A 24,110-nucleotide genomic window follows, 5' to 3' on the forward strand; every position below is an offset into this window, starting at 1 on the left:
AGGGCCCAACAGTCTCACAAGAACTGCAAATGGGTAGTGTTCTCCCTTTGTCTTCCCCACAGAACCATATGATCCCTGAGAAGTCATCAATACAAGGTGGAGTCAGAATCTTCTGTTGTGTCTACATGTGAGTCAGAGTACCAGAGAGGTGTCCAGGACTGGCTCAGTGATGGGTGAAGACAAATTCCCCAGTTGATCCTTTGTGATTGGAGAACACTTGCCTGCTATAAGGTATAAGGTGCATTAGTGTGGGAAATAAAGTCCCAAGGCCTCTTACCCACTCAGCTGCTCATGGCGTAGGCTGCTATGGAACCTTTTACCTTCATCCAATCTCGCCACTATGCTAGCTTTTATTACCATAGAGCTCTCATGGTAAGGATTCCATCTGGTTCTTTCTGGTGGGCAATGAACCAGCAATGAGCAGACCCCATAGTCATTAGTGCCATGCCACTTGCCCTTTGGCCTTGGTCTTTATCTTCATTCTTACAGTCCATGAAGAATCAACATCATTTGGGAATTATTTTCTATATGAGGTCTTGGTCATTAACATGTGACACTGAATGGCTACGCAGTATGATGTAAAACCAAGGTGGGAAGGGAGGTATGCTGTGGCCAAGACACAGCTGAAGGTCAATGGTCATGGCATTCAACATTGCTTTACTGGGGTTTGCATCACTGTGGAGCTGTCCTCCTTTAGTCTCACCAGGTGGTTTCCACAGCCCACTGCTCTCAGAGTGGTTTAACTTTCCTGGGGCCCCAGCAATGGGCAAGCTGTGGAGTAAGCTGCTGGATGAGGTCAGGAAAGGCATGCATAATAACAAGCTTTATCCATTGGGGAAATTACTCATGGGCAGTTTGTATCCACCAGTGGAGCATCAGTCCTTCCTTGACATGGTCCCTGCCATGTTGGTTATCCTAATCACAACCCAGCACTGGATCTGCAAGATCTTCAAAAGTGCTCACACCCCGCACCCCACAACTATCTGCCCAATGACACCAATATATTCCCAGAGTAATAACCATGTTTTCTTATTTTCTACAGACCTCATCTTATTTCAGTGTCCTCTACTCCTCTGTGAGTCAGGACTTGTCCAATTGGGATTATATTGAGCAGTGTGTGTTAGGAAGCAGAGTGATGCACAGCAGGGACTCACAAATAGGTTCGTAAGAGCCAGCCAAAGCCCAAGGGACAGCCCCACTACCATTGTTAGGAGTCACACAAGTAGACCAAGCTACACATCTGTCACATATATGTAGAAGGAATAGATCATTCCCATGCAGGCTCTCTGGTTATCTCTTGCTTCAGACTCTGTGAGTTCCAGTGACCCAGGTTACTTGTTTCTGCTTTTTGTGATATTCTTGACCCTTCTGACTCCTACAATCCTTCCTCCCTCTCTTCAGCAGGATTCCCTGAAGCCGAATGAGGCCCAATGTTTGGCTGTAGGTCTCTGCATCTATTTCCATCAGTTACTGAATGAAGGCTCCCTGATGACAACTGAGGTAGCCATCAAACGGACAACTAGAGATGTCCAGTTCAAGTTGTGCATCTACTATTAATAGAAGTCTTAGCTGGGATCATCCTTGTAGATTTTGGAGAGTTTCCCTTGCATCACGTTCTACCTGACCCAAAAATGCTCCCTGCTTCCAATCATCTCTCAGTAGAGTACCCCTTCATACACATCCCAACCCAAACCCTCATGTTCTCATCTTCACCTGCCCCCAGAAGATATTCCTTTATTTCCCCTTCCCAGGGAGATCCATGCATCTGCCATTGGGCTTTCCTTGTTACCCAGCCTTGAATTTGGTTAAGTCTCTCTTATTGTTGGCCACCACTTTGGAATTGGTCATTTTGGGAGGAGTTATGTTGTCCTGGATTTTCATGTTACTTCTGCTTTTTTCATAGGCCTTGCGCACCGCACCTGGATTTAGTTTGTTACTTGAGTGTTTCTGTTTCCTTTGTGTTGGAGAGTGTTTTGATTGATCCTTGGTGTTCCGAGTTTGGCTGTGCTAGGCTCATCTGTGTTCTGCTTGAGCTCAGGTGTGGAGACACATGGTGCTGGTTTGTAGGTGGGATAACTGGCTGATGCTGGATGATCTAGGAGTGGTATCCCTTCTGACCTCACCAACCAGAATGCAGGAATTGAGATGAGATGTGTGCTGGAGCAGGATTCATAATGTCTCACATCCTCTGATCTCATGAGCCAGGTTATGTGTATTACAACGGTTGTGTGTGCTGGTCACAATGTGCTAACATGTATTCTGACCTCATGAGCCATGTTCCACAGAGTGCAGTGGGTACATTCACCAATGTTGGATCCAGAGAGTGAACAAGACATAATGTTGCCAAAGTTCTGCCAGCCTCCTAAACTGAGGTTTCAGCAACCACTGTTACTAATTACATGCCCCATGATTAACTATCTCAAGTCATAGGATTTCACTCCTGTGTTTATACCCTCTGTTTGGTACTTATCATACTAAAAATACACTCAGATTCATCCCCTGTCTCTGTATATATCATCGGGCACTATTTGTTGTGTCTACCCTCATTCAGCAGTATTTCTCCAAACTGTCTGCTTGAGATGTGTTCGATGATTAACTTCATTAAAATAACTTCACCCCATGGAATTGTACTGTACTGGTCCTTGATTTCTTTTCTCCCTGAGATCTAGTCAACCTTAAACTTTTATTTGTTCATATAGGTTTATGTTACAGTCTTAAAGCCATCAGTCAGTAGGTGAAGTTTGGAGTATTACAAATTGAGGCCAGTCCTGCGATACTGTCCTAGTATACTTTGTATTGTTGATAGACAGGTCCTGACATAACTCAATGTGATTGAAAGAGTTTATTAGGCTCCCATGTCCTGTTCAATGTCCATCATTAGGGAAGTTTTCTAGGAACTCTAGCAGATTCAGAGGACAGCTCTTTCCTGGCTTGCTCTTCACGGCTCCTTCACTTTACTTTCTTAAACAATTCAGGAACAACACACAGGGGTGGAGGCACCTACAGTGAACCTGGATCTCCCATTTTAGACATTAATAAAGAAATGGGTCCTGTAAACTACATGCAACTGCAAAATCACAGGCCTAGTTTCAGACACTCAGCAAATAATCCTCTTTGTTTTTAAGGCATTTTTCTGTATAAATGGATGGATGTGGAAAAGATATTGAGTGAGAGAACCCAGATCCAGAAAGACCAATGCCAGAGGTCATCTCCATCAGCTGTTTCTGGCTCTCAAACTTCTGAAGTGAGTATAAAACATGGAGGTACAGAGAGGTGAGAGGATACCAAAAGTACCAGACACTTAGCTTTTTGTGTCTAGCTTTGGCTATATGTATATTCCTCTTACACAGCTAGATAGCATGTCCTCTTAGAGGTTCTTCTGAGATCTTCCTAGGGAGATTGTACCTAGAAGGAGTTAGAAAACTAGCCCTGTGTGTATATGGGACTTTCCTGTGGGGAGGAAATGTCTAGAAGTAACAGATACATAGTTAGGTGCGTGTGTGTATGATAGAGACAGAGAGAGAGAGAGAGAGAGAGAGAGAGAGAGAGAGAGAGAGAGAGAGAGAGAGAGACAGAGAGAGAGAGAGACAGAGACACGGAGACAGACACAGAGACAGAGACAGAGATAGAGTCTTTGATTATAAGGCAGAGGGTAGTCAGAATGACCTAACTCCATCTCTTTGTGTACCTGTAACATTGGCTATAGAGATTAGGGTGACACCTGGCCAGTATATTTGAAGCTTTGCTTTTGGGGAGATGATACTGAGGAGGACCTGATAAGTGGGTCTTTTCAATATAGGGTGACATTCTAGCAGGTTCTGAGATTTGTGTCAGTTTGGCTAGGCTGTAAGGGAGGGTTTATCCAGCAGGAACTGATAGTGAGCCATATACGTGAATAAAAATCTTTGGCTGTAGGGTAGGTGTGTCAAGACCTAGTAGGCATTACTTCACCAAACTTATGCACAACTTTACACACACACACACACACACACACACACACACACACACACACACACACATGTCAAGTCCTGATGGACTTCTATTTTAAGCCCTAGCTCTCCTCACAGGGATAGGTGTCAAGGGTAGCATTGTAGTCTCACCCTTACAGCCAAAGCCATAAACATACATGACAACTTGTCAGGTCCTGAAAGGAAGACCCCAATTCTACAACAATGCCACACACCCAGAGGTAGGTGCCAAGTCCTAGCCTTCCCCTAAATCCATAGCTCCATTCATGAGGCTAGGGGAAAAACTCCTGAGACTTACAACCTAGGGAGGGTTCCTACAGGCCTCCATGCATGATTGTATATGTGCATGTGTGCATGCTTGTGTTGGTGTTTTTGTATGTTTGTGTTAACCTGGTGTTTTGCTGTGGGGAAGAAGGTACCTAGCAGATCCTAAAACCTAACCATGTTTGTGTATGTGGAACTTTGGTTGTAAGGCTAGAGACAAATACCTGAGCATGATATCTTATATGAATATGAGAGCTATGTGGGATGTTTGCCCGTGTCTGGGGTTCCTAGCGGGATTTGACGCTTAACCCTGTGCATGGGACTTTACTGTATGGCAGTGGATCTCTAGGAGTCATGATACCTAGCTGTGTAAGAGGAATATTGGCTGTAGGGAAGGGTGGACCTAACAGAAGCTGACACCTGGCCCTGTTTAGATGCTTTGGCTCTAAGGAAGCTGTAAATCCAACAGATCCTGCCATGTAACTGCACTTGTGTGTGTGTATTGTGTGTTGATGAGGGGGTGGCTTTGCCTATAATGGAGACAATAACCCTGAAGGACCAGTCAAATCGCATGTATTGGGAGTCTTTGGCTCTAGGCATGTGTATACCTAACAGTACAGGGGCTTAGATGTACATATATACATGTGTGTGTATGTGACAGAGGGGGATGGAGAGGGAGGGGGTGAGAGAGAGAGAGAGAGAGAAAGAGAGAGAGAGAGAGAGAGGAGAGAGGGGAGAGGAGAGACAGAGAGAGACAGAGAGAGAGAAGAGATTGACTGTAGGTAATGGACACCTAGCAGCAGAAGCACCCTGTTGGCTGTGTGTAAATAGGGCTTCGACTCTATGTGGGACACCTCACAGGACCTAACACCTAGAGATGTGTGTTTGTTTGTTGTATGGGTGATACCTCTACCTCACAGGACTTAACACCTAGAAGTATATGTGGGGATTTCCTTGTATGGGGCTGTCTTCTAGGACCTGATAGCTAGCTGAGAGTACATTAAATTTGTGAAGGCATTTGTAGGAGCATGTGTGCCTGAGTGTGTTTCTGAGTGTGTGAGTGTGTACTTAGCATTTGATTATAGGGGAGCAGTGCATACTGGTAAACTAGCTGTGTAAGAATATTGCACTGTGAATACAGGAAAAGAGGTATGTATCAGAACCTGACACCTAGCCCTGAGTACACAGCTTTGTCTGTTATGGGGTGGTAACAGCAGGACCTGACCTCGAACTCTATGTCTCTCTGTCTCTGTGTCTGTCTGTCTCTTTCTGTCTTTGTCTCTGTCTCTCTGTGGCTGTGTATGTGTTTGGCTGTGGGGGATGGACACCTAGAAGGTCAACACTTCGATGGCTGTGTAAATAGGGCTTTGTCTGAATGGGGGAGACCTTGTTGACATGACAGCTGGATGAGAGTGCATGAGCACGTGCATGGGATCATACAAACATGTGTGCCTGAGTGTGTTTGTGAGTGTGTGACTGTGTACCTGGCGTTTGACTATAGGGGAGGAGTACCAGTACTAGAAAACTAGCTGTGTAACTGTATTGGTTTTTTGGATGTAGGGGAAGAGGTGCCCATCAGGATGTGGCACCTAGCTCTGGGGGTGTGACACTGCTGTAGCTGAGGTGATTCCTATCAGGAATGTGACCTAACCATGTATGTATATGTGGTGTAAGGGAAGAGATAAACACTAGACCCTGACACTTGTGTTATACTATGTGGGCAGCTGTTTGTGGCTTCTGCTGCTATAAGTAAGGGCATCCTTAGAAAGACCAGATACCCAGCGCTGTTCATGGGGCTTTAGCCATTGCATTGTGGATCTCTTGGAGTTCAGGCTTCCCAACTGTATGAGAGAAGCATTTTCTTTAGTGGACAGTTGACCCTGCAGGACCTCACGCCTAGGAATGTGTGTTTGGCACCTGCTGTAGAAGACATTTTTCACAGTAGAACCTGACACCTAGCAATGTGGGTGTGGGTTCCAATTTAAGTGTGGGGACACCTTACAGACGATGACACCTAGTGTTGTAGGCAAAGAAAAAACTTGGCTTCTTGGTACAGCAAAAATAAAGTCAAATTCCTCCCCCAGGCCTGTATTCATCAAGTCTCACATTTCTTGTTTTCTACCCTTATTCTACAAAATCTCTCAAGTCTATAACTTGAAGATATTTTCTCTGATCAACTTCACTGATAATATACTGACCCTGGGCTTCTATTTGCCTAGTCACTGACTCATTTTCTCTAAGACAGCTATCTCCATGACAATGCAGCTCACTCTCTGACCACTCACCACAAGTTCAAGCACACATGCACACACACATACGCACACAATATATATTACACACACACACACTTTTCCATATAACATCATCATCTTTAACACTGCTCCACATATATTACTATTGAACAGGCATGGCTGGAACCCCCCCTGGTATCCTATATAGACTGCTAGGTGTCATGTCCTAATGGATCTAGACAGCTCCCAACTGCTGCCACTCAACATACACCATTGTGTTCATAAGACACACTGCAGAGCATCCCCCTCTTCTCCCACAGAGACTCATCCCACTATCAGGGGCCGCCCCCACAACAGGCCTATCTAGCTACTCCCTCCTAGTCCTGCTGCCAACCCATCCATGTACCACAGCCCTGCTGGACACGCCTACCCCTACCACTATAGCCTGAAACACACTGCTTGGTTTCAAGCTTTGCTACATGCCTACCTAAGACCTGGATGACCTACTGTGTATCACAACCTCAGGACTCCCCAGTTCTAACATGGACATTGTGCATGATAACAGGCCTCATCTAATAAGTTTCTCTTCCTACACCCATACTGCTGCCGCAAAAGCACTGCTAATTTTCAGCCGTGCTTAGACCCATGCCCCTGTCTGGTAGTGTATGTTGTCAACAGAATGGTGCTATTTTGGGTAAGGCTTGACGCCAATTATTGTATATGCATACAACATACTTTAATATACATGACTGAAATCTGCACAGAGTGTTAGTAAGAGAACAATGGCAAGAAACTTGATATGTCAGTGATGGAGGTGTTAGCAGAGCCTTTAAAATTGTAGTGTTCACTGGGCCAGTTGTGTATATCGAGGGTAAGGGTGTGTGTCAACATTGTTGGATACCTAGCATGTCATGCGTGATGGAGCCTGATGTTCAAGTGAACCTGACACACAGCACTTTATATGCACTGAGGTTTGGACAGGAGTTAATGTCCAGCATGGCCCAGTAACCAGCAGTAGAGCCTGAGACCCAGCACATGGTATAGCGTAGGAAGGAGTCTAGTAGAAGCTGATGCCTAGCAGTGTAGATGTGTCTTCAGCAGAAGGAGGGTGTCCAGATGTGCAAATTTCTAAGTATTGTGGAAGACCTGACATGGGGAGAAGTTCCCAGCATGGACTGATGGCTGTCGACTAATGTGGGTAATGAAGTCAAACTGGACCTGGTACCTAGAGTGGATGTGTGGTCACAGGGGTGGTGATGTGTCCAGTATGTTTGATGATAACTGTATGTCAGAAGGGAGCAGTGGAAGAACGGGGTGTCAAGCTCTGCACAATCCCTACGGAGTGTCAGCTTATGGCTGAGCTGATGTCCTTCAGCGTCTGATCACCCATTTTGAAGTAGGTTGGCAGTGCACGATGTGATGTCCAAATGTGCTTGACACTTCAGTGTGTGTGTGTGGCACTGAGGGAGCCAGCAGAGCCTGACACCTAGCAGTGCACATGAGGCAGCTGCAGGGTGATGGGTGCATTCCAGGGCCGTCAGCTAGCCTTGTGGGAGTTGTCATGGAGTGTTGGAATGCCCAGCAGGTCTGAAATCCAACAAGGATATATGGGTTGATGAAATGTGGTATCCAGTGGGCCCTGATACTAACACTGTAGATTGTGGTGATGGGGTGATATTCAGGAGGGCCTGAACCCTAGCAGTGTATGTGGAATTTCAGTGATATTAGGGTGTCAACTGGGGACCAATACTAGCAGAGTATATGCGTACAGTGGCAAGAGAGTGTCCTGTATGACCTGATAAGTAGCTGTTAATAGAGGATTATGTGGGTTGCATTCTGGATCCAGACCTAGGAATACATGAGAGGTATGCGAGAGGGTTTGTTTAACAATGTCTGATAGCTAGCAGTCAATGTGTAGTTTGGTCACATGGCCCAATACTTAGAAGTACATTAAAGGCTGTGTGTGTGTGTGTGTGTGTGTGTGTGTGTGTGTGTGTGTGTGTGACATAGGGGTTGTTTATCATGGTCTGACAGCTGGTAGTACCAGTGAGGATGCATGGCTGTAGTGTCTCATGCTGCATTATACCTAGTGTTGTACATCAGTGCAGGAAGATTCCAGGAGTCTTTGAACCATACAGTAACTATGTGTCCTTGTCTGGAGGTCAAGTGTCCAACAGGACCTGATACCTTTCCCCATGTCTTAGTACACTGTGGTTGGAGGCATGTCTAGAATGGTCTAGAATCTAGCATTGTATGTGGGACAGCAGAAGGGGAGTTGAATATCTAGTCCTAATACCTAGAGAACTATGTGGTGAGTGTGGGTGAGGGGCGTCCTTCATGTCCTTACACTGACCCTGTATGTAAGTTGTTAACAAGTGGAGGAGCATGGGTAGCACATGTCAGCCCTGCTGCTTTCCCCAGCTGACTGGACCATCCACACAGTGCTGTTATCAGATCAGCTGGACAGCTCATCTCCATCCCAACAATGTGATAGGTTTCAGCCCTCCTCACACCACACAGCACACACTACACCTCCACCTCCTCTTAGCCACACAACATTCACTGTCAGGGATTTATTGTCTGCTGGGGTGTGTCAGGGGCCAGGCTCTCTCTAGATGTCCTGGGGGAGTGTCTACTCCAGCCATGTTCCAGCTTCTGTATTTTCATGTCTGGTGGTATCAGGGCTGCTGAGTCCACAGTTCATCTCCGTGTTATTTCTGATCCTCCTTTCTATAAGGCAGGAACTTATGTAGCCCTCTTCTGTAACTTTATGTGAGCATTATAGTGTTTGTATTTGAGGTCAATTGAAATGGTGACTGTGTTCAGTTTTTCAATTGGTTCCTTATTGCTTGTTTTTTAAATCTTCTTCTGCAGTCATTTGTGGACAAGCCTTTCTCTCTGCCTTGATTTTTATAGGTGACGATGAAAAAAATCAGCTGGCAGGATCTCGCTGGGCCTGTTTCTGAGCTTTTGTGCTGTTCCATGTATCCAGTCTCCATTACTTCCCTGTAGCCTTTTCTGGATCTCTGAGGCTTTGTGGGAAGTCCTGGAAGAAGATGATCAGGGTCTGAAGGAATCTCTCCTGTCCTCTGCCATGTCTTCTAGGTTTAGGACCCATTGGTTGTTACATCTTGTGTTTGAGCATCAGACTGGATTTTGCAGAGTCTATAGATTAAGTGCAAACATCTGTCACCTTTAGAAAAGCAACTGGTAGAACCTGAGAGCTCATGTTGTTTGGATTTCCCTCCTCCAGTAGTCAAAGTATTCTGAATGCCAATTTATAGAAAATTATGTTGGAATTCTAATTAAATACTTCAGTATTTGTTTGTAAATTGTCTCTGCCTAATACCAGTGAGAAATGGGCCAAATGTATGACCTCAAGTTCTGCCTCTTCATGTTACTGGAGGCCTGGGACAGGTGGTCTATGGGTACTGCTGTTCTCAGGAGATCCACTCTAGAGTTCAGAAAGAGAAGCACATTTAATTCCCAATGCTCTTCTGAGATATTTCTTTACCTGATCAGGAATGTTTTATTTGTTATCTGTGAAGACAGAGAGGTATAGGTGACTTTCTGAACTGTCAAAATGCAAAGGGGTCTAAGTTGGGCAGGATTCAACAGTAAGTACCCGCTGGGTGGTTTTCACAAGGGAATGCTCCTGTAGATCCCCCAGATCTTGTTGGTAATTTGGAGTGGGTGTCTGTAGTTGGATTGTGGAAGAGAAACCATGTCATTGTCCTCCACAGCATCTCCTCCTATTGCTGTGTGGAGCCTCTGAGTTCCTCTGGAGCTCAGACAATGGCATGTTAGTCTTCTAGGAAGGGGAGGTGAGAGGTGCTCTTTTCCCTCAATGTCACTAATGCTCAGTGTGCACATACTCAGGTCAGGAGTTCTTGGGGTCCACGATTCAGGATACGGCCAGGCACTTAGAAGTAAAAGCATATGTTAGACCATTGGTGAGGCTGGCAGAAAGATTCATTCACCACCCTAGACCTATGGCCTTTCAGATAATACCTGGTTTATTTTTGGTGGAATTCAGGACCTAATGAGGCAGGAATAATGACCCTTTTCTTCCCATGTGACTTCCTGAGGGAGAGTTCAGTGGGGTCTCCTTCAGAAGCCCTGAATGCAGGGATTGGTTTGTCCTAGCTGCTCTGCTACTATCCCATAAACAGAACTCTAGGATCAAGAAGGAAAAGCAGTTTCACCAACATGTCTGTTTCTAGGCACTGTGTTTCCTGCACCCAGCTCACTGAACACTTGCCTAGATGAGACAGGATGCACATATAGTGAAGATGAGCTTTGTCTCAGAACATATCCACCAGAACCTGCAGATCTGAGGAGAAAAGGATGGTCAATGAGAGTTCTGGAGTTGAACTCTGAGACTACAAGAGACCCAGGCTGTTACCACACTAGTCTATGTCAATGACCTGGGAGGAATTTACACAGTCCCAACCAGTCAGGTTCTGTCCAAAAGAGCAAGCTACCCAGCATCACTTGGACTCCCTTTATTCCACTGGGAAATGAGTATTACTGAGCCACTTTGGCATAGTGTGTGGAAAGATCTTGGTACCAATAGCATGTATTGTCTGCACCTGTTCCTGCTGCCTCCAGGAGGCAGGCAGTGGGGGAAGGTGTGTGTTGAGTGTGTGAGCCTGATCATAATCTGATATCTCTCACGTAACAATCTAAAGGCCACCACATGCTCCCTGCAGTGGCCAGTGATATAAGAAGTTCACATTAAACTCACATGGCCTCTTAGGCATCAACTCTGGTCCCTAAGGGTCACATTCTTAGAGACCATCATTACCAGGGCTTGGAGTCCTGGTCCACATGTGCTGTCTCGCAAGAGATTCCATGGCTGGCCACATTACCCAAGACTCCCTTCCACAGGCCATGGTTTCAGTTAAGTGCATCAGGGTGAGATATTCCTTAATGGTCACTCACTGATCAACAGACAAGCTATGGGCTGAGGAGCAAGCAGGCCATTGTCTCTTGGCTGGTTTCCCTTGTTAGGTTGTGTCAGTCCCCATGCCCCAGTCTCTGGAACCCAACACAGACTAAGTCACTGTCCAGTGACAGAATGGATGTCACAACATACAGGTGTGAGAAGATGTTCACCATCTTTGATTCAAACTGTTCCATCTCAATGGTGTTAGGATCAGAGGGGAGAGATGTGCCACCTACACCAAGTCATCTCAATATCCCTCTGTAGCCATGCCTCAGCTGTTTATATCTATCTATCTATCTATCTATCTATCTATCTATCTATCTATCTATCTATCTATCTCTTGTCCTCTGTAATAAAAGCTAAGTGACCACCTACCCTTGGAATTAAGGGGGACCTGCCTGGTCAGACTCATTCTTCCTAACCTCTAATCCAGAGTCAAATTTAGACAAGAAACCAAAAACTAAGCATCTGCTACAGGCTATTATATAGTGGTCTCAATGATGCTTTCAGCCATGTGATGCACACAGGTGAGCCTTGACAATCATCCCATTCAGAGTGGCCATCCTTCACTGCATGGAGAGGCTGTCTGCCTGTCAGGTGCACCCGACAACACTTTAGACAATTATCCCAGCAGGACAAGCAAGCAGTCAGCCTAGCGGAAAGCCCCAGCTCTATGGTCTACAAGGCTGTCTAGGCCTGACTGCTGTACCCAGTGGACCTGGGTACAAAGTAGTTTTAGGAGTGCTGACCCCACTTCTGATACTGTGCCCTAGGCTAGGTAAGGCCTACTCACTTCTGAAGTGGAGCAATGTCCCAGCATTCCATCCGGAGTTTTCCTCCAGCTTGCTGTCACTTTCCTGTTAGGAGACAAATATGGTTCTGATGAAACTCCCTACAGTGAGGCCCCTTCACAAACACGTAAACTAGGCCAGCATGCAGTGGGACTGTGTCTTTTCTGATGGGCAGGACACAGGGATAAATGAAGGCTGCAAATACAAGAGCAGGGAAGGAGGGAGAGGAAGGAGAGGAAGGAGCTCCCTTTCCCTCATGTGGGGAAACATTTCACTAGGACCACAGACCTGAAGGGTGCACAGATTAATGAGTACTGCAGGTCATTCCCCTGCAGACTGGTCCACAGGGTCTGCACAGTCATGGGTAGCTTGTACCTGGTATTGGCTCATGGCCCCCTCAGACAAGGATGCTGTGAAACACCAGCCCTGGATCCTTGATAACTAAGGTTTTCTGGAGAGAATCCTGTAGTAGCTGGCTTACCTCCTCCTGTGCAGGACAGAGACCCTTCATGCTGGGGAAGTGGGCACACTGCCATCTGGACTTCCTGCAGAGCTCCGACTTCTGCTGTCTCAGGCCACACCTGTAAGTTGCCACCCTGTGTCTCCTGATGTAGAGAGCTCATCACTTTAAAGAGGACAGGCATGTGAAAGGGACTCTAGGGGAACTTGAAATATGCAGCACTTAAGCTAGACCTACTGTGCATCCCTCTCCCCATGGCTCCTCTCCTCTCTCTTCCTTTCTCCCCAAATCCCTCCTTTAGTCAATTCTTCCTGCTGCCTCTGCAATGTCTGGTTCTCATCATCTGCTCTCCATCTCCAGATCAACCATGTCACTTTATTTAGAAGCGAGTTTGTACTGTGGCACTGGTGATTTTGAAGTCAGAGTTTTAAATTTGCATGCCCTTACAGTGAAACAAATAATGTGCCAATTGCAAAGGACAGATGACAGTATCAAATGCAAAATTAGTGTAGTAGAAACCCGAAGCCTGGAACTGACCAGTGACTCTGCAATGAACACTGGCAAGTGAAAATATGTGGACAGAGAGGTCTACAGTGTGACTCCTTGTTTTCTCTCATATGCAAAATGTGCAGGTCATAGGGGTCAGAACATGAACAACAGAACACTCAGGACATGGAATAGGACAATGGTCTTCCTGGGACTGTTGACAATGTTCTTGGGAGGGGCTGATCCCCTCTACCATCACACGCTGTCTAGAGTGGGGTACACAGAGTCCTAGTTGGTTCAGAATCCAGAAACCTGCAGCCCTGGGCTCTCCATTAGCCAGCGAGTATGAACAAAGTTCAGTGGCCTAAATCCAACCCAAAGTGGTTTTGACAAGTAACAAAAATACTGTGGGACGCATGAGCAAGAGTAGACATAGAAGTTAGCAGACAAGCAGACAGAATCTGCGTGTCAGATGAGTAGAACTGGAAACTGCTATCTAGAATATATGGCTTCATGCAATGCCTCTGCCACTGGTGTCCTTTAGTGAGAGCCCTGCCTTCAACATCCCAAGACAGGCACCATCTGTCTCAGTGACCCACCTTGAGTCCTCAGCTGTGATCTCAAGGCTCAAATAGAAAGAACTCAATCAATCAGACTAGGTAGCCAATCTGGACTCTCCTGATTGGTCAGGTTGAAGTCATGGGATATATCCTGGACTGCAGGTGGGGATCCTGTGAAAAGGGGTTAGAGAGTAGCCTTTGAATGCTCTGTGCCTTGTTCCCAAGGATGTATCAGCTAGTGCATACCTCCTCCAGCCCACTGACCAGGGTCCCCAGAAGAGTTCATGACAGCAGTTCTCACCTCCAGGTATCTGTTCAGTGGTGGACATAGACTTCTATTCTGAAAGTTAGATTTGGACTTTGCTGCTGTTTGTAGTCCATCCTGGATGACAGAACCTTCAGTTCAATCCCTGACCCTGTCAGGATGAAAGAAGCACAGAACTTGTCTCCTTTCCCTCAAATGTCTGATGAATTTATCATTGATGCTATACATATAGTACATGAAGCCAGGCATGGCAGTCCACATCTGTAATTGCAGTACTCAGGAGGCAGAGAAAGTGGGTCAATCTCTTTGAGGTTGAGAGCTGCATGTTCTACACAGAGAGTGTCAAGATTGTCAGAGCTATACAGTAAGATCCAGTCTCAAAAAAAGTAAAATATAAGATGAGGATTCAGGAAACTTCCCTATCTCATTTCTAGAATTCAACAGACTCCTCAACCACTTCTCAGCCCTGCCTTCACTGATATGCAGCAGAAACACAGTCTGACACCAGGTGATACCCACAAACTGAAAATTTCTCTCTCTTCCTAAACAAACTGACTGATCTTGTTCTCTGCACTTGGGACTCACCAGATGGTCAGGGTTCTAGAAGTCAGTGACAGCACAAGCTGGCTATCATCCACTGGGAAGATCTGGCCAAAGACTTTCATACCCATCAGTGTTTGCTAACAGGACAGAATCAGATGGTCAGAATGGAGCTGGAGGCCAACTGTAACAGAGAAGATGGTTCCTCCCTTGTCACACCTCTGCAGTCTCTCAGTCTCCCATTGCTCTTCAGTTGAGCAAGTCAATGATAACTTTACCTCTGTGTCAGGGATGCTGGCACATGCCACCTCATGGGATCCTTTTCAGCACATCAAGACCAGGCTTCAGAGACTTGTCTTCTACCACACACAGATACTTACTGTACTCAAACTTACCTGCAGGCCCATGATTCACACAGATTAGTACCCTGGATTCCCTGTTGAGTTCATTTTCCCTTGTAAATCAGTGAGATGCTCCCTACCTGGAAGGTGTCCTGGAAAACAAGTGAGACATTACAACTCAACCAGTGCTTCACACTGCACCAGGGGCTGTCATCAAGACATCCATGATGATCAAGGTTTCCTTGTAAGTCTGACCCCAATGGTGGGCACTGGTCATAGAGAAGTCCAGTGTTCTGGCCTTGTAAAGACAATACCCAGGATCAGGCCTGGCAAGGCCTACTTACCTTCCCACATTGGAGCAGAACAATGTTAATGTAAGGTCAAATGTCAGTTATAAATCCCTCCATGAGATGGAAAAAATGATGTAAGATTCTTGGATCAGGAGGTGGGGGGCAACATCGGAAGCCTGAATGGAGAAGGCTATGGAAACAAAGACATAGATGTCATCAGATCTGCCACAGGACATGTCAGACAGGAGCAGGAGAGGACTCCACTGCATGATGGAGCCACCCTTCTCTTCTGTCAGACCCTTCTTCAGTAGCCCAGAATGGAAATCCCTTTCCAAAGCAGCCTCATACTTCACTGCATTGACGTATGCCAGGAACCATCAGAACAGGGTCCATTCCTCCTCATGGCTGGCACTACACCCAAGGTCACACTCTGCTCATGTGTGACCCATGTTCATTTGTTCGTTTGTCATTCATGAGACATTTGTTCCTGGTCTCACTTCTTCAAGACCCTTAACTCAGCAAAATCTCCTTTTCTCCTGACTCGTTTCAGGTAAGCTCCTCTGGACAGACTCTACTTTCTCGAGGTCCTCTCACTTCCTCTTCATCCTCTCCACCTCCTTTCCCCTGTTCTTCCCCTTATCTCTGTTCTCCTGTCTCCCAGTGGATTTACAGTTCCTGCATCTTCTAAAAGACTGTCAGAAAGCAGTTTGGAGGTGATGAAGTAATCAAAGATGAAGGAAGCCTGAGACTGTGTGCGAGTCTGTCCTGTTGACAGAGGCAGCACTTTTAGATGCCAGGGAACCCTGGTCCTGCAGGAACCATGAGGGATGTAGACATTCATTGGGTCAGTGCTACATATGACTCTCAGGGATGATAACAGCAGTGCAGGGGCAGCAGTGAGGTGAAGGATGGGGAAGATGGCAGCTGAGACCCTACACCTGGAGGATGGATACTGGAACCTGTAGCCCTAACATATCATCACACAGGACACAGATTTCCAGCCTGGATCCTTCCTGTTGCACTACACCACACCAAGACTGTAGTTCAAGTAGACCATTTCACTTTCCCCAAATAAAACCCGAAAGAATAAAGAAAGTACCTTTCTTAGGGACTTTAACAGACAGGACTTACTCAGCACTGAGGAGGACAGGACTCCACTGACCAATAGTGCTGCATCTTTCCCCTGCTGCACACCAGATCTGTGGGAGAGAACAGGATGCTATTTCCAAGACAGCATCCTATTTGTGTGCCTTGACACATGCTAGGAACCATCAGAGCAGGCCCTCTCCTCCTCATTGCTGGCTATTCCTAGCTCCCTCCCATTCTGCACTTTAGGGGAGGTTTGTTCCTCCTCTAGATTGTCCACGGCCCCTGTCACAGGTCAACACACACATCTCTTTCATGTTACTTTGTTGACAGGAAGTTCCTCAGGACACACTCTACTCCTTATTCTACACCACCTCTCATGTCCCCTATTCCTGTCTCAGAATTGTTCCCCAATTAGTCCTCTTTATCTCCTTTCACCCACCTCCATTTTCCAGAGGATTTACACAGGTCTTGCTGTTCTTTCCAAAAGGCAGTCACAGAGTAAGTTGAGGGTTAAAGTGACCAAGATGATGAGCAGCTGAGGTTGGTATAATAATCCTTCCCGATGGTAGAGGCTGCTGTTTTCCATGCAGTGTGAGTGGTCCTACAAGCACAACCAAGGCTAGGAAGGGAGAGGGTCATGGGGTCCATGTGCCTTACGACCCCGCATTGTTCCACAACAGTTCTGAAGCTGGGTTAAGCTGAAAGAGATGCAGAGTGGCAGCTCAGACCCAATAGCTGGAGGATGAATGTAGGCAGGAGCCTGTTGCCCTGGGTTGGAGGGAGCTGGCACACTGGAGATCAGTTCTGGCTCACTTCTGTGGCACTCACTCCTCACCAGGTCTGGAATTCTATTGGGCCGTTTCAGTTTCCACACTTCAAAGCAGAAAGAAACATGAAAGCACCTCTATTACTGACTTTGGCAGATAAAAGTTCTGTGCCATATTTCTCTTCCTGATTCCTCCATTCTGAACCTTTAACCCCTTTAGACAAACTCTCCTCCCTTCCTTCCACCCTGTGGTCCCCATGCTAGGCTATCTGCTTTTGCCTCAACCTTCCAGGACTTTACATGAACAGGAAGCTGTGAATTTGCCATCTAATGTACTACATATCAAATTCTGGGCCCTCTGAGTGGGTACAACTTTTCATTTAAAAAGGATATTGAAATAGCATATTGAATAGACAATGTAGGAATTCATCTGTGTGGCCCAACCAACTGTTCTCTGTGTAGGTCTCCACTGTCCTCTCTTTCCTTGCAGCCCCTGATGCAAGGGTTCAGGGCTCACCTTGGGGTGGGCAGGCAGCAGCAGCAGCAGCACAGTGCTCTCAGTGCATGGGAAATTTGCTTCTTCACCAATTTCCAGACCTTGAATGGCCTGAATCCAGATGTTGTGGGTGCCACCTGGGGCTGGTCACTGGGAATGTCTGGCTTCTGGGATGAATCTTCTTCACAGAAGCCCAGGTTGAGAAATCCCGTGGGTGTTGCATCCAAGACTGATTCAGGGGAGGAGAGATTGCCAGGCAGGGGGTCAACAGAATTCCTGTTGACTGCAGTGTCCTCTGTAGCAGTGTTGATGACATTGGCCATAAGAGCATCTCTTTCTGGGACTGTGTTGTCTGAACCGGGCATCGCCTCCAGGAAGGAGAGTCTGTGAGGCATGGTGTAGCTTCTGCATCTTTTGCCTCTTTCTTCCACACCCTCCTCCTTAAAGTGACCCTTCCCAGCATGTGTACTGGTTGTAAATGCTGGATCACTGGCTCTCTTCAAGGGGAGAGGGAGGCGAACAGGACCTGCAGGGCTGCTAGTTAACCAGGGCATCTGCTCTTGTTGATTGCTGTCTCCACCACTCAGCTGATATTTGAGAATGTTGCATGTAGCCGTTACACGTTTATCTTCTCGCCTGTGAGTTAGGGATGACACAATCTCCTCACAGGTATAGCCGATGGTGCACATAGTCTCCACGACCCTGGGCAGGATTTCTTTGGTGGCAGGCAGTACATGTTCTTGAATTGGGCCCAGCCATGCTCTTTCCACAAGCTGACAGATTGTGAATCGGTACCAAGTAGGGACCATGAGTAGTCGGGCAATGATGATGTGGCAGGGTTTTGATAGATGGTAGGGAATGGGACACACTGTGGTGGTGATGAGCCTGTGCATACCTTCAAGGGTTTCTTCCATGTATGGAAAGTGCCCTGTGACAAGGACATATAGAACGATACCCAAGCTCCACATATCACCTGCCAGTCCATCATAGGGCTTTCTGGCCAAAATCTCTGGGGCCCAATAGAGCAAGGAGCCACAGATCTCCTGCAACATCTGCCCCTCTGTGATTTCAATTGCCATACCAAAGTTACAAAGCTTTGCATTTCCTGCTGCATCGACTAGGATGTTTTCCAATTTAATATCACGGTGTGCGATGTGTCTCTGGTGGAGGAAGTGAACCGCTGACACCACCTGCCTAAAAATCCCTCTAGCCTCCTCCTCCTTTAGATAGCCCAGTGCCCTGAGGCAGCTCTCCAGATCTTCTCCTGCCACATACTCCATAATCACATAAGTGGTTGACAGTGTGTCGATCATGTCAAAAAATCGAACGATGTTCCTGTGTTCCAGTGACTGAAGGATGTTCACTTCAGTACTGATGTCAGCCACACTGTTGGTGTTTTTCTCAAGGACCTTGACAGCTACTCGTGTATGTGTGGGAAGGTGGCAGGCCAGCTTCACCTCCCCGAATGAACCACAACCTAGAGATGTTAACATCCTGAAATCCTTTTCAAGGATGTCCTCTTCCATGTGGCTGCCCATGGTGTTCTGCTCAATTTCAACCACTTTATCTTGTGGGAAATTTCAGACCCACACAATGCTAAAAGAAAAAGATTAATGCAGTTTTAGAAGGGGAGGACATAGCTTGGAATTCTCTGTCATGAAATCTGAGATATCCCAAACAATCTTATGATGCTCTTCAAGGATATAAAAATACTAGAAGAACCTAAACCCAAGACAGCGGATGATGAATCATAGGAAAGATCAGAGTTGGTATAAGTAAAGTTGGCATGCAAAGGAAAATCCTGAGATCCCTGAAAGAATGAGCTGCTTCTGTTCAAGGATGTGCCACGATGCAAACCCCTTAACAAAGCTGATCAAGAGAGATCAGATACAAATTACACTGTAGAAAAGTTGATGTTGTAACTGATACAACTACAGTCCAGAGGGTTTTTAGGATGTTACAATTTTTATACTCCAGAAAATTATAAAATATGAAAGGAATTCTTAGACATGTGAATATTGAGTTAAGACAAAATAAAAAACATTCAAACACATAAGTCATAAGCAACCAGTTTGGACTGGCAACAAAAACAGCTCCAAACAAGCAGAGCCCAGATCTCATAGATTCCCTGAATCATTCAAAGCTTAGCAGAAGAATGAAGGCCAGGGTTATAGAAAATTCTTCAAGAGAGAAAAAGCAAAGGCCCACATCCAAACTCATCCCTGTGCCAGTGTTAGCCTGATCCCACCACCAAGTAAGCTCAAAGAACGGAGCAAGTGTGAGCTCCTTTCCTTGATGAGCATAGATGTGAAGATCATTCATGAGAGTCCCTGATACTTCACCTCCATCATCCAACACACTAAAGAGCCCTTTGTTCACAGTCCCAATGGCAGAAGTAACATTTGTAACAAATGGAACAACAGCATAGCACATAAGGAGACTGTCGGAAGAATCCACACTCAGCACAGTGGCTAGAGAACTGTTGTGTTATAAGGAAAGTAGCTAAACAGAGTTCTACAGGAGACAAGGCAGGTCCATAAACAGAAACAGGATCTACTCTGTCTCTCCTGGTCATGAGGAAGGAGAGGGCTAGGCTTGTGTAAAAGTCACAGTATCAGTCACAAAGACATGGTGGGGGACTGATGTAGTGCAGGGGAATATGATCAAGTACAGTGTAGGCATGTGTGAAAATGTATCATACAATTGCTTATGAGAATGTGTATATATAAAAAATACCCTGAGTGAAATAACCCAGACTCAGAAGGATAAACATGGTATGTACTCACTCATAAGTGGATACTAGATGTAAAGCAAAGGATAACCAGACTACAACCCACAGCTCCAGAGAAGCTAGCTAACAGTGTAGATCCCAAGAGAGACACATAGATAGCCCAGCAAAAGAGAAATAGATGAGATCTTCATGAGCAAACTGGGGGTGAGGTGGGGTAATGGAGGGCAAGGAATGGAGGATGAGAACATAAGGGAATGGGGAGGTTTGAGCTGGAAAAAGGACAAAGTGGGAGAGCAAGGAAAAAGATACCATGATAAATGAAGACATCATGGGTATAGGGAGAAACAGGATGCTAGGGAAGTTCTCAGGAATCCACAAGGATGACCCCACCTTAGACTATTAACAATAGTCAAGAGGGTGCCTGAACTGTCCTACTTCGCTAATCAGAACAGTGAATACCTTAACTGTCATTATAGAGCCTCATCCAGTAACTGATGGAAGCAGATGCAGAGATCCATGGCCGAGTGCCAGGCCAAGCTCCAGGAGTCCAATCGATGAGAGAGAGAAGGGATTCTATGAGCAAGGGACATTGAGATCATGATGGGAAAAAGTACAGAGACAACTAGCCAAACTAGAGGAAACACATGAACTGTAGAGGAGCCTTCATGGGACTGGACTAAGCCCTCTGGATAGGCGAGACAGTTGTTTAGCTTGAACTGGCTAGGGGGCACCAAGGCAGTGGGATCGGGTTCCATGCCTGGTGTATAAGCAGGCTTTTTGGAACTCAGTGCCTATGGTGGGACACCTTGTGCAGACTTATTGCAGGGGGGGGGGCTTGGACCTGCCTCAATGAATGTACCAGGCTCTGCTGACTCCCCGTGGGAGACCTTGCCTTGGAGGAGGTGGGAATGGGGGGTGAGTTGGGGGGAAGGCTCAGGGGCAGGAGGAGGGAGGATGGGGAAATCTGTGTATGCATGTAAAATGAAAAGAAAAAAATTTAATAATAAAAATAAAATGAAATTCTCAAAGAACAAAAAATTAAATGTTTCTTCAAAAGTATTTACACATTAAAAAAAGAAAAAAACAACAATTTAAATACAATCTAATTGCATCTCATTATTCCATGTTCAGTTGCTCTCCCTGGGAGCCTGCTCTTTTCCAAAGGAAACAGAGGAGCAGTGGATCTGGTGGAGAGAGGAGCTGAGGGCCAACTGGGAGGAGTGGAGGGAGGGGAGGATGCAGTCAGGATGGATACATACAGGAGGATGTACTGTATGAAAGAAGAATAAATATAAAGAAAACTGAAAAACATAAATATAAATATGACACAGCAAATCTAAATCCCAGGAGCCAAAACCAACAAACTGGAAATCAACTTGTCCAATCTCAACAACTAGCAGCAATAATCCGCAGTATTTCAGTAGTCCATAAAACTGAGGGAAGGCACACTTTCAAGCACATTTCATAAAAGAAGTATTCCCCTAATTTCCAAACCATAGAAGACATTTAAAAAAAGATCCCAGTATCAGGTAATATCCTTGACTGACAGATTGGAAAAACATAAATGAGAGTAATTGATAGCTCGCCTCAAATTCAACACCACATTAATAAGACCAGATTTCAGGTTCAAGACGTCTTTAACCAGGAACACTCAAGATTCATCCACAGACACAAATTGCCAAAGAGCACAGCATACACACCACAATGAGGTAAGTCCTAAATCAGACATCAGTGGAATGGAATGCCTAATACAGGAAGAAACTTGGAATTAGTGAAAGTGTTACTACAAACATGCCAGTTCCACAAACACAGGTGTCACATTTTGTTCACTGCAGGTCATGAGCAGGCAGGGGGATTGCCTTTGTATAATGGGTCCAATTCAATGGGACTTGTCCCCTCTGACAAAGTACTTGTCCAATTCAATGGGCCGGGAAGTAAAATATAGCAGATAAATATGATCAAAGTAGAGTCCAGTCAGATATCAGTCATGATCAAATTCCTCATCCTATGCATTTAATATATAACACTAAATTTGTAAAATACACAAGAATACTGCCAAAAATGACAAAGAAAAGAAGTTGATAGAAGGAAAACAAGTTGAAATGAAGAAAAAGGAATTACAGGGAAAAAATACTACCCAAACCAATAATGTAAATAAAGAAATAATTAAATACAATTGACAGAATCGCAAACAGAACTTGGGAAACAAACTCACTATGTCCAGATCCAACAGGTCAAGGAAAAGGTCAAGTGTATGGGAAACACCAGAGTCCAACTGCTCTCCCACCAACCAACTGCTTCTCTGAAGTACAGACAGAACCCAGCCTCAGGCGGTGCCTTTTGATTGGCTAGTGTCTAACATACCTCACAAGGATTCCGTGTGATGTCACATGCTATGGACCAATCAAGGCTTGGAAAAAAACCACAGTGATTTTTTAAAATTATTTTCTGTTAAATTATTTAAATTTTTTTCCGTTCACGTTCTTGTCCCCAAGGACAAATGCCCTTAGCAGAGAGGGCTGTTATTCTTCCCCATCCCTTTCCTGTTACTTTCCCAGAAGCCAAGACAGATTCATTGCTGTCACACAGTCACACATTGACTGTATCTCTCCCATCCACCCCATGAATCTAATCAATGAGCTCTTCAGTAGCCTAAATTCCAGATCCCGTTCTCTGTTATGTAGCACAAGTCTCATATTAACCACGCCTGCTTCTTGGTGTTGAAGCAACTCCTTTCCCCTCAGATACCATGAAGTTAATGGAGACACACTTTGTCTGGTGGGAATAAAACTCCTTCAGACACCCAGAGACTGTCCAGACCATCTTTACTAATGACCTTTTGTCTGAAAGGAAGATCTGTCCATGCATCACTGTCCTTCTGTAAGCTCTGGCCATTCCCTCCTTCCCCTGATAAAAAATAAAAATACATCCAAGAAGGAGGGAAATAATAAGTCAAAGGGAAAATTAAAGTCTAGGAAATAAAACTAGACAAAACACTCTGAAAGTATTGAGTCAAGAAAGACTCATACAGTGACCAGGACAATTCACTGATGAATTCTATCATCTCAACATCTAACAGCAATGTTCTCCAGATATTTCAGTATCCTATAAGTCTGAGGGAAGGAACATTTTCAAATTTTTTCTCATAAAATATGCATTACCCTTATTCTCACATCAAGTAAATAAAACTTGAAAAGAGGTCAGGGTCAGGCAATATCCTTGACTAACATAGATTAGAAAATCCTTAATGAAAGATAGCTCACACCAAATTCAACAACACATTAAGACCATACTTCACAATCACCCAGGAACATTACAATTCATCCACACATAGAAATTGACACAAAGCAGAACATACACACAACATTGAGGTAAGTCCTGTAATTGGACATCAAAGGAATGAAATGCCTTTTTTCAGGAAAACATTTGGAACTAGAGAAAGTGTTACTTCAAATATTCCAGTTCCACAAACACAACTGTCACATTTTGTTTCCCAGGGTTCCTGAACAAGCAGAGGGAAGAATCTTAGATCATTTGGAAGTACTTGTCACATTCAATGTGTGGGTAAGTGAAATAGAGCATGTAAATATGATCAAAATTCAAAATAGTCAGATATGGGAAGTCATGATCAAATTCCTCATGCTATAGAGATAATATACACCACTATATTTGTAAATTACACAAGAACAAAGGCAAAAATGACAAAGAAAGAAGTTGATAAAAGGAACATGAGGTGAAATGAGGAAAAAGCATTTACAGGCAAAAATCAAAACCCAAACCAAAATATGTAAATAAAGCAATGAATAGATAACAAATGACAAAAGCCTAAACTGAAAACCTGGGAAATACACTCACTAAGTCGAGATCCAACAGGCTTTGAAAAG

At 45.2% G+C, this 24,110-nt stretch overlaps 1 protein-coding gene and 2 long non-coding RNA genes across 5 annotated transcripts; 1 reads left to right on the forward strand and 2 right to left on the reverse strand.

Moving 5' to 3' along the window:
• Nucleotides 1–79: 79 nt before the first annotated feature.
• On the forward strand, nucleotides 80–15,291 carry LOC131898665 (uncharacterized). 2 transcript variants are annotated; one of them, XR_009375980.1, is made up of 5 exons: nucleotides 80–127; nucleotides 1,043–1,160; nucleotides 3,126–3,244; nucleotides 12,698–12,785; nucleotides 14,408–15,291. It is a non-coding gene; the product is annotated as an uncharacterized LOC131898665 (long non-coding RNA). The 2 variants fall into 2 exon arrangements; XR_009375981.1 differs by lacking the exon at nucleotides 1,043–1,160 and having other exon boundaries at nucleotides 14,408–15,290.
• LOC131898664 (uncharacterized) lies at nucleotides 9,022–12,243 on the reverse strand. Of its 2 annotated transcripts, none has more exons than XR_009375979.1 (2): nucleotides 12,205–12,243; nucleotides 9,022–9,917 (listed from the first exon to the last, which is right to left on the reverse strand). It is a non-coding gene; the product is annotated as an uncharacterized LOC131898664 (long non-coding RNA). The 2 variants fall into 2 exon arrangements; XR_009375978.1 differs by lacking the exon at nucleotides 12,205–12,243 and adding an exon at nucleotides 10,475–10,717.
• Nucleotides 15,292–17,981: 2,690 nt separating the features above from the next.
• On the reverse strand, nucleotides 17,982–22,550 carry LOC131897953 (serine/threonine-protein kinase MARK2-like). The gene is made up of 3 exons (XM_059248982.1): nucleotides 22,442–22,550; nucleotides 18,076–19,091; nucleotides 17,982–17,992 (listed from the first exon to the last, which is right to left on the reverse strand). The coding sequence occupies exons 2-3, from the start codon at nucleotides 19,031–19,033 to the stop codon at nucleotides 17,982–17,984; spliced, it is 969 nt and encodes a 322-aa protein (XP_059104965.1). The 5' UTR covers nucleotides 19,034–19,091; nucleotides 22,442–22,550.
• Between the last annotated feature and the right edge of the window lie 1,560 nt (nucleotides 22,551–24,110).

Source organism: Peromyscus eremicus, chromosome 23 (genome assembly GCF_949786415.1).
Source record: "Peromyscus eremicus chromosome 23, PerEre_H2_v1, whole genome shotgun sequence".
NCBI lineage: Eukaryota > Metazoa > Chordata > Mammalia > Rodentia > Cricetidae > Peromyscus > Peromyscus eremicus.